We start from the raw sequence: 11,233 nt of genomic DNA on the forward strand, positions 1-11,233 counted from the left end.
GATACCAAATCAACTTGACCCGAATGAATAAGTATTTTTTATATAATTATTTTACTTGAAGGATAATAAACATAATATGAAGATTATCAAACTTATTTAAATTTAATTTGAAATATATATTTATATTGTATAGATATATATGTAAAATAATTAAATTTTTTTAATACAATATGACAGCGTGTGTATATGTATAATATTTTATGGATACTTGAAAATTAATGAATATTTTATAAATATATATATTTTTTAATAAATAATAAATAAAATATGAATATTAAAAGATATAACTGCTATTCCTAATATGTTTAACCAAACATTATTCTAACAAAGCAACATGTTAAAATAAAATCATTACACTTAAGAGGAACTGGCTTATGAACTTTAATGAATCTATAAACAACATGGTGCAAATTCACCTCGAACTGGTTCACCCGTGAAAAGATTAGGGTTTTTATTGGTTCCAGGCTTCTTTTTTTCTTCGGATGAATGCATCTGATTTCTCATTGATATTTGCGGCCACGCTTATGAGATGCCTTGGGAGCACCTCTTCGGGCTCCTCTCTTGCTGGTGTCAAATTTTCACTGATTATGTCCTTACCTTTCCTAGCTCTATCTTCCTCCTTGCTGTCCTGTATGCTGTCAAGCTTTTTTGGACCTTTTTCTCGAGCCATGGTGCTCATATTCGGCTCTGTCTGTTGTTGGGTTTTCCCTCGAGCAGTCATACCATTAGCAGCACCATTCACTTGAACTAGGGGAAGCTCTTCCTTGTCATGGGGTGGCTCAGTGACTTTCTTCCTTTTCTGTATAGCTAGCTTGTCATCAGGGAGCTGACCCTTTCCTGATAAAGAGATGGGAATGCTCTCACCGTTCTTCATTTTCGGCTGATCACCATCATCAGTTCTCTGGCTAACTTTTGTTGATTCATGGGCCGAAAACCCAAGTTTGTCGACAGGCGTCCAATGTTCCAATTCTTCTTCGGTTTGCTTGAAGTGAACCTGAATTTCAGATCCTGAACCAGTATCTTTTGACCTTTCTTGACCCTGATGGTGCAGCTTTTCTTCTCCATTTGTTGTTTTAAGGATCAAGGGTACTTCTTGTTCGCCCACTCCATTCCTCAAAGAGTCATCTACAGATACCTCAGTTGAGCTACGAGGCACTGGGTCGGCATGGCCTAAAGTGATGCGCTTAAGGGGACAAACAATAAGGTTGTTCATGAAGAAGTTGAAGAGCCTCTGGCAAATTCCAAAGGACTGAAAGTAGTTGTCATTTTTCTGCATTTTTCTGGCAAAAACATTGAAGAACAAAAGAAGGAACAGCTGTGGATGGTTGCTTAAGAGGGGACTTGGGGAGACAGTATATGCATATGAACAATTGGTTAACTTGTGTTGTTCTATCCTTGGAAAGTAGGGTAACAGAAGGAAGGAATGTGAATTTGATGGAAGCATCCTTTGCTCTTTTAAACTTGAAAGGGTGTCATTTCTCCGGTAAAAAGCATTGCAAAAGCAGAGAGCAAGAATATCATAGACAAATCTTATTGATTCCATGCATTGCAAAGGGAAATGGAATCCTACTTTGCTTGAAGTTTCTTGAAGTTTCTGATATTCCCAACTCAGTAAGAGCATGATTAACGTAAAACCATAACCTATATCAATATGAGCCTCAACAACCATCTAGTAGATGGATTGCTAGTAAATAGTCTAGTCATAAAAGTTTAGAATTAAAAAATTTATCTTTTTATAGTTTTAGATTCAAGTTTTGTAGTTACTATACGATAGTCATTAGAAACTTACATGGTCGTTAATTTCAGGGCCCGTGAGATTAGTCGAGGTACGCGCAAGCTGACCCGGACACCCACATTAATAATATATATATATATATATATATATATATATATATATATATATGGGCCCCAACCAGCAAATTTAATTCAAATGCCTAACATCCTTTGGACTGAAGTTGAATTTTTTTTTTATCACATCAACAACCGCAATCAAATCAATGCCAGCTTTTATTTTCCAATTAATCACAAGGAGTATCGATCAGCACCGAATTGGATACGCATCCAAGAGGAATAATTCAAATAATGCTAGCTCATTTAGTCAAGTGGGACACCATGTATAAGATAAGCAAAAGTTGATACTTGAACATGAATTCATTGGAAATAGGGTGCAAAAACTGCCAAAACTTCCTCGTATACAGGTTTCTTGAAATCCACCACCTGCATGAAAATGAGAGGTGAAAAGGAACCGATCAATAACAAAATCAGAATACCGAATTTAACTGATTAGTACATATAAGAAATAGCAAGACAGTAACATCTACCATGTCAATTATTTGTTCTGGTGACATCCACGACCACTCGCCAAACTCAGGTTTTTCTGTGCCATCACCCAATAGATTGATCTCTTCCTCATTCCCAGTGAATCTAAGGAGAAACCTGTTTGTTTGCAGTTGCGAAAATGTGATTAATCTGGATGTAGAAAGAGCCAGGAAATAAACTGGGTTGTTGGTCACTTTTGGCAACAAAAATTACAGCTGTAACAATGTCGACTAAAAGTTCTTGGCCAAGGTTTGATTGGTTCAGACGTGTCAGAGACCACAATGGCCTAGGCAGTGTAGAATTATTCTTACTAAATGTGGGCTATTTATTTGCTCACCACTTCTGTGCTTGACCTTTCCAGTCAGATCCCCATTGATGTTTAAGTTTTTCCCTGACTTCTGGTGGGAAGTCATATGTCAACCAAGAAGGCGTCTGAAAATTCAATCAAGTTAGTAAACCTACCACTGAATGCTCAACAAGAAACAGTAGCCACTCCCTAAGTAATTTGAACAGAAACATGCAGAGTCGGGAATGGATGCAAAGGCTGAAAACAGGAAGTATATTAGCTCCAACAAAGGCATGGTTGATCGATCTGCAGTGACAGCTAATGTGAGAAACAAATACAAATTGCATAGATCTCGAACCGTGGCCATCAATTCTTACAAGGCTATCCCATGGTATAACAATTTACAAAGCAAATCACTAGAGTGCACATTATAATCAAGAATCCAGATTGAGACTAAGCATTCACGATAACTAAATCCACGTCCACTTTCATGAATCAGACCCCCCTCATTCAGAGGCATTGACAACATGGCTGAATAATACTTGGGTGGGAATGTTTTTCTCACTAGATCTTGCTACTGATGATTGCATATCTGTGCAGTGTACAGCACGTGAACAACCATAAGACACCAGGCTGAAGTTTTACTCAAACAAATCAGTAGTGCCATGGAAGATAACAAGTTTAAACCTAACATGTTGGCTAACAATAAAAAAAAAAACTTTAGAAATCTCAAAGCCAGCGTAAATCAGACAAAAAGTCGGTAAATTTCAATAGTTTTTATTAGTTTCAACTTTCAAAGAAGGACTACATTTTCTCCTCCAAAGATTTGCTTAAGATAAGCTAATCAATTCCTCAAGGCTTAAAGACCAAAAAACAGGGAAATAAAAAAGGACATAAAAAGCCAAACCTCAGCAAGGACTTCCGCCGAGCTAACCCCTGTTTCTTCTTTTAGTTCCCTGACAGCTGCAACTTTCGGATCTTCACTCTCATCAATACCACCCTATTTCACACAGTCACACAAAACACCATTAACAACCTGCATCCACAAAGAAAATTCTGAAGGGAAAAAAAAACTAACTTCATATACATTATTGTACCACAAAATAAAATCTTTCACTAATCATTACAATAATATAGACAGCTTCAACTTTCGAACTAACATGACAAATCACTAACATAAGACTCCTGTCAGCATTAATTTGTACAACATAGTTAACTAATATTAAATAATCCTTAACACTGTAATAGACATAACTCTACAATCTTCAATAGATTAAAAGAAAAAACAACTGGGCCATCTTTATTTTCAAAGAAAACTTATCAAACTATACATGGGTTTCAAAAACTAAATAAAACCCATTAAACAAAAAGCAATTCTGAATTTACCTGTGGCATTTGCCAAGCATCAGGTAAATCCAACCTTGAAGCAGCAAAAATCTACAGAGTCCACACACAATAAGATTATAAAGTCATAAGCATGTAAAGAATTATAGCTAAATTTTCACTTAACCAACCTTCTTTGATGGATTGATCAGGCAAATGCCAACATTTTTTCTGTAACCTTCAGAAGGTGATTCCATTGATGATGTACAGCGAGGTCTCGGGCTTCGATGAAGGAGTGGCAGCTTACTAGATTTAGAGAACTTAGAAGGGTAATCTGGGAAGCGACAAGTGGATGTATAGAGAACCTGATGCTGGAGAGGACGACGAAGAAGTGTGGGATAATAGAAAACAGAACGGCAAATGGCCATTTCTCGGGCTTCCATGTTTTTCGGTTGATGATTATAAATATAATTTTAAAATCCGATTTAGAGTATATTTATTAATGCGGCAATGGTTATTTAAAATAATATTTTTTATTTTTTAAAATTTATTTTTAAAATGTATCAAAACAAACTTAAACTAAAAAAAAATTTAATTTAAAATAAAAAATAAAAAACTTTTAACTTTTTAAAAATATTTAAAAATAAACAAATAAACAAATTTTTAATAAAAAAAAACTCGGGCTATAAAACAAGAGAATGATCGATCCTAGTAAATAATTTAAAAAAATAAAAAATATATTAATTTAATAAAAACAATTGCCACCAAGGTTATCAAATATGAGATGGTCTATAAAATGCCTTAATTATTGAATTAACTTGGATAATAATTAACTTATATCAATATTTTTATTTTAAATTCTGGAAATTTTTGATGATATCTAATTGAGTATGATGGAGCCACTAATAACTTGCAGATAATTTCTCGATGATATATACAATATCTATACTTTTACATACACAAATATATGAAACAGATATTTTAGATAATAAATAAATAAATAAAAAGTAACATATAAGTATAAAAAGTAATAAAACCAAGTGCCAGGAAATGATAGCAAGAATGTTCAAATCACTTGTTTCGATCTTCTTCCGTATCTTTAATTAAAGGATGTGTTTATTTTTATGGTAATTTATGTTATTTTTCCAATTATAAAAAAATATTTGGTAATTAAATAATTTTTTTTCTGCACTATATCCTACATATAATTATTTTTCAAATCTTAATTGTATAAAAATTAAAATAAATTATTTTTGGTCACTGCAATTCTTTCCTTTTTTAAAATTTTTTTAATTTTAATATATTGATATTAAAATAAAATAAAATATAAAAAATATTATTTTAATTCATTTTTAATTAAAAATTACTTTACACCCATGATATCAAACACATGAACTATAAGAGTTTATGGCTTTATACTGTCCTATAATAAAAATTGATTAAAATATATTTATTTGTTGTGTAATCCTAGTCCAAAAATACCATGTCCATTATGAAAAAAATCCCTTAAAACAACTCATGGTGAATAGAAAGTTATACCATGTTATATATCTATTTTTTTATTCAATTGCGAGATTTTATTTTTTTAGTTTATTCATTAGTATATTAAATTATATATTCTTCATATTAATCTGTATATTCATAATTTGTTTTTCGAATATTGACTTTAAGTTTGAAACAATCATCCATTTTCTCTACCTTTTTTATTTTGGTGCTTTGTTTTTAAATCTTTGTTTTTCCTCAATAAATTTGCTTTAATTGATCATCACTATAAGCCAATAAATTAGGTGTAGTTGATAAAAAATTATAAGGGCAAAAGGAATTATTATGGCAATTCATAATGATTTGTTTATATATATATATATATATAGTAGTGTAATGAATAATGCACACCATGCCTTTTACAATATAGTTAATTTGAGATGCCGCCAAAAAAGAGAGAAAAAAATAACAAACATTACGGCCCTAAAATCAATGCTATAAAATATTTAAATGTAAGATCCTCAATTACTTATCTTAAAAATATTTTCAACTAATTTGTTTTATCAATGTCTTAATTCAGCAAAAATCATGACAAGCTATAGAATTTAACTAGTCATTTAACTCTATGGGTTGTAATTTTTTAAAAAAAATATCAGGGTTGTTTTAATATTTTTTTTACAAAAAAAAATCAAAGTGTAAATTAAAAAAATCTATGCAAGCATCTAATTAAATAAATTAATAACCATTTATGTAAATAAAAAAATCACTAACAATAACCAAGAAAAAAAATTGAGATATGAATGCAGATCAATATATCCAATCACATAAAATAAGACATTTACTCGATTGTGTTTACTGAATTTATTCATTTAAATAAATAAAGGGTAAATTCACACCCTAAAAAACTCATGACTTAAAAGATAAATACAAATAAAACTAACCGAATAAACTCATGTCATAAAAATATTATCTAAGGCCAAACACATCAGAATTATTTAAAAATAAATATTTTTTATTTAAAAAATAAACTTCATTTGTATAAAAAAAACTATAGATGAAATAGAATAATATCTTTAAAAATCAAACAGAAACAAAATAACTAAAAAAAAACTTATATTAAAAAAAGACATACAAAACCTATGACCTATATCTTGAGACCGAAATAAACCCATAAAAAACTTAAAGATAATCACAAAATAAATATTTAAAAAACTAACAAAGAATAATAAGATCGTATGAAGCCGAATCCTTAACAAATTAAATGTCAAAAGATGAAACTAGAAAAAAAATCAATTACACAAAAATAATGGTGAAAAAAAATTAATGAGGGATATGAATTTTCAACTGGAGGGTTAAATTGAATTGAAAATAGCTTTAATAAAAAAAAAACAAATTAAAAGAATGAGGGTCAAACTGAGAAAAATAAAACAACAAAAAATTGATTGAAGGATGAAATTAAAAACTAGAAAAACTTCAACAAAAGTGCCAAGCAAAAAAAAAAAGAACCGGATTGAAAAACAAAACATATGAGAAATTGCAATTGAAGAACTAAATTGATAAAAAAAAAATAAGAAATTAAAAAAATGAGGACATAAAAAAAATGATAAATTGTAATTGAAAAGAAAAAAAACTTTTATAAATGGAAAGGGAACAAAATAAGAAATTAAGAGAAAGAAGACTAGTAAAGTTAAAAAGCACAAAATAAAAAGGACAATGTTGTACATTACCTGTTAGGAGAGAAAGAGACAAAAAATCAAACGATCACCGGTGACAATTTGACCACTGAAGCTGCTACACGCCACTCTATATAGAAGAGAATACGGTGGTGCATATCTATAGAGACAACGGAAGGCCAATTTTGGCCTGGTGTCATACATGCTGCCTGAATGACACAGATGCTATCCATTTATTGGCGCGTGTTCAACACCCGTCAGCAACTTTTCTCATTTAAAAATTCAAAAACAATATGAAAATACCAAAATGCCTCCCATGACCTTGACAATTACACAAAATACTCACGTGAAGGCACAAAAATACCCCAAATACAAAGCTTATTATTTCTTTATCTTTTTTAAGGTTAAAGATGCATTTTCATTGTACATGAATATTTAAAAACCTTAAAAAAACTCTTATCCAACAGCTTAATAATTTTTTGATTTTGGAGGTGAATAAATATATTTATTGTTAAGAAGCTTATGAAAAGTCAAGAAAATTCATGACCAACTGTTCTAAATTTTATTAATTTTCGAGGTAAAAAATTATTTTTACTGTACTATATTTTTTTAAAAAAACATAAAAATCACCATAAAATCATTTAATGATCAATAGTATAGTAAAAAAGACCAAAACATTCTCACCCTCGAGACTTTATTTTTTCCATTCAAAGACAACATGATAATTTTACTATAGCGATCCACGTCAAACATGTTTCTTGAGCTACAATAAAACTCCCACGATTTTTAGAGTTTTTGGCAATGAGTGAGCACGAGTCACTCACCCTGGAATTCAATGGAATCACATTGCCTTTTTAAGATACTGTCACCCCTAAATATAAATAGAGAGATAGAGATCCCTTTTCCATTACCAAGATGCCACTGATCACCCTTCATTTCATGCAACCAATTGGCGGTTACGCCTCTCCTTGACACCTCTTCTACCCTTGCAAGCCACCTCTCTCTCTCCTCTTCTTCAATATTTGATTCTTCCCAAGAATCAAGTCCTTTATTTTCCCAGCCCTTACAGCCAGGATACCGATTAGCATGGCGGACTTTCCTCCAAACCTTGAAGATGGAGAGTCATGGCTGCCTTCTGATGTTTTTCTTGAAATTATATCGACAACAAATGCTAGCAAGGTTAAGAACAACGACAAGAATCTTCTTGTTCGTGATCATCCCACCTTAAAATCTTCTGCCAATGTTGCACCAGAAATTCAGGTCAATTTCTCAATCTCTCCATGCCTTGTTCTATGTATCTTTTCATGTTTTTTTTCCCCTTTATTTTTTTGATGTTTCCATGTTAGCTCTTGTCTAGATTCATTCTCACATGTACTGCCACTACGACCACTCTCTTTAATCACTTTAATCGACAGATTTTCTTGTTTGATTATGGCTTTAAGTTCTTTTCCTTTGTTTTCTTGATCCCTAAGGTAATGTTATACAGTATTAATTTTCCTTGCCCTGAATATATCATTTTCCGGGAAATCCCTAAGGTAATGCTGAGGATTTTTCACGTGAGTCAATTTTGTTGTTAGTGACATGTTGACAGATATTACATGTGCTAGCTAACCTAAGTTGTCATTGCCATATATATAACTGCAGCTATGTGACGCTTTGGGTGGTTTCAAGCCAAATGTCGAAAGCCCTATTGGCACAAGAGTTCCAAGTGTTAACCATGGCTACCATCCATGCTGGAACCATGGATTTGAAGTTGTATCTGGACCCTTTAACACATACGATTCAAAGATCATGACACCAACTCATAATCAAACTGAAGTATATCCTTATGATCCATCCTCTCAACATTATCTCTTGTTTCCTTTTTATGAAATTTACAAATTGATTAAAGGCTTTTCACTAATGGTCTGATAATTAGGGTTACAAAAGCAGAAACGCCATGCTTGTTTATAGAAAATCAGAAGGCACGGGGGTTTTCCTCCCTCGTTCTAACAAACCATTCTCGAAGGGAAGTGGTGTGTTGCCCAGAGGAACTGGGGTGTTCCTTAATCGTCAAGTTATGGACAAAGACAAATATGGTAAGTTACGAAATCTTTTTTTTTTGTTTTTACAAAAATTATACGTATTTTGGCTGTATTTAGATTTTTATTTTATTTTAATTTATTTCTTGCTGGCACTTTTCTATTTTGGGCCTATCTAGTAATTACACTTTTTGTAGTTTAGCACTAGACTTGGAACTGCCTAATTAGTCATTTTCAAAGAAGGATTTGCATTTAATAATTGTGGGATCTTTCACCATTATATAGACTATAGTCTCATTTAAGGCAATGTTTTGTTTCCTTCGCAAAATAGAAGAGATAATTCCTTTCGTAAAATTATAAAAATTTATTTTAAAAATATCACAAGAGATTTATTTATGTTTTTATCTTTATTTCTTTAATTATGTACATTTATATCTCTTCTATATTTATACATTCGCTATAACCTAAATATTTTTTAGAACAACATGATTTAATTACAAGTTTACAACTCTAAATTAAACCCTAATGGGTTACCTTAATCAATTAATTATGGGAGAATAGCGCATCGTGGATACCATGTTAGTTGACTTAATTTTGTGTATAGAACGAGCGCATTAAATTTTGATAGATTATAATTAATGAGATGGGTCTTTCAAGGTTTAATTTCTCATTAATTGAATCATTCATCGAACTGTATCAATGTATTGGGGAGCCGAATTCACACCATCTTGCTTTAATTAATTATTAAAGGTGATTAACGATTAGTAGAATCATTAAAAAATGCTGGTACCATGAATTATTAGATGATTTGAATAATTTAATTTAATTTAATGTTCATTCAATAAAAGTGGTTGATGTACATAAATTGACGAGTCCGCTGAATTAATAATTGCATGCATTGGGTATTCATGAAAAATGAAAAATAACAAGAAAAAACTCCACTAAGATCGATTTAAAATTCGATAATGAACTCTACTAATCTAATGATTTATACTTATATGCAAACACATGTACATGTCTTTAACTATATTCATGGGATGAAAGGAAAAATAATCAATGTTTATTTTATTTTATTTTGTTCCTCCGGCTCCGGGTGATGAAAATAATGTTGAAGGGTACGAGAAGAAAGAATTTGGGAAGGAGGGATCCGAGGAAAATGAGAGACACGGCTCTCGATTCACATATGATCATCAAATATGTTTGCCTCGGGAATGAACATGTTCAGCTCCCTAGATTATACATTACTAGCTTCTTTCTCATGTAAAATTATAATAAAATAAAAATGTAATAAGATTTTAGATTTTTCATGCCTTGCGGTTAATTCTCTCTGTTTTCTTATTTGTTCGTCGTTGATTTCAAGAAGCATAGATATATCAAAACTAGCAAAGGTTTCAAGATTAAAATTTATTTTTCAAATCATTTATTTTTTAATTAGATTTGTACATTAAAGATTGAGTAATAACATTCAGCTTTCAAATTAAGTTTGAAGATTAAAATTTTTTAAATTGTAATGTTGATAGCGTGCTTAAATTTTATTAGTAAAATTAATCCTATGTATTTTCTAATAAAATTAGCAAAAGTCATGTGCTTTTATATATATATTTTTTATTTTTTGTTCAATAGAAATTCCAATAGATTTTTGGCTACATAATAAAAATACTTTTGTTTACAAAACTATAATTATTAAAATTCAAATCTTACCAAAGCTATTAAACCCAATTTAATCCAAAATTAAAATCATGAATTAAATTAGTTAACATGTGCAAAGTGTTACTTCAATTTTTTTAAATAAAATAATATGGTTTTGAATTTTTTAAAAATAAATAAAATTTAAATTATATCAATCATATCATAAATTAACCTGATAAGTTTTTCAAATTAACCAAGTCAATCATACAAATTTCAAGTTGACCTAGTAAGCTATATTTTACAAACATTTAATTATTTCAACTTTCAACTAAACATTATGAAGGCAATTTGAGGGAAAACTGTCCTGATAATTATTTATTTTAACCAAATCATCACACCAATTATGTTTTCCATCATTTTAATTTTCATCATATATATCCTCTAAAAATAATACTATTTTTCTGACATGAATTTAGCTTAGTGAATAAGGATCATAGTGG

General features: G+C 30.6%; 1 protein-coding gene across 1 annotated transcript; it reads right to left on the reverse strand.

The window, feature by feature from the left end:
* Window positions 1-1,989: 1,989 nt before the first annotated feature.
* LOC133696705 (nudix hydrolase 26, chloroplastic-like) lies at window positions 1,990-4,384 on the reverse strand. Its single transcript, XM_062118970.1, has 6 exons — window positions 4,120-4,384; window positions 3,992-4,042; window positions 3,513-3,605; window positions 2,657-2,751; window positions 2,322-2,436; window positions 1,990-2,217 (listed from the first exon to the last, which is right to left on the reverse strand). Exons 1-6 carry the CDS (start codon window positions 4,369-4,371, stop codon window positions 2,152-2,154), a joined length of 672 nt encoding a protein of 223 aa, XP_061974954.1. The 5' UTR covers window positions 4,372-4,384; the 3' UTR covers window positions 1,990-2,151.
* Between the last annotated feature and the right edge of the window lie 6,849 nt (window positions 4,385-11,233).

Source organism: Populus nigra, chromosome 6 (genome assembly GCF_951802175.1).
Source record: "Populus nigra chromosome 6, ddPopNigr1.1, whole genome shotgun sequence".
Classification (NCBI taxonomy): Eukaryota; Viridiplantae; Streptophyta; class Magnoliopsida; order Malpighiales; family Salicaceae; genus Populus; species Populus nigra.

What these genes read in the sequence shown, in the direction of transcription:
- LOC133696705 (XM_062118970.1), bottom strand. Translation starts at nt 4,371, where the DNA reads ATGGAAGCCCGAGAAATGGCCATTTGCCGTTCTGTTTTCTATTATCCC. An exon ending in CGGCGGAAGTCCTTGCTGAG is followed by an intron (nt 2,752 to 3,512) that starts GTTTGGCTTTTT and finishes TTGAATTTTCAG; the next exon opens with ACGCCTTCTTGGTTGACATA. An exon ending in CAGAACAAATAATTGACATG is followed by an intron (nt 2,218 to 2,321) that starts GTAGATGTTACT and finishes ATTTTCATGCAG; the next exon opens with GTGGTGGATTTCAAGAAACC.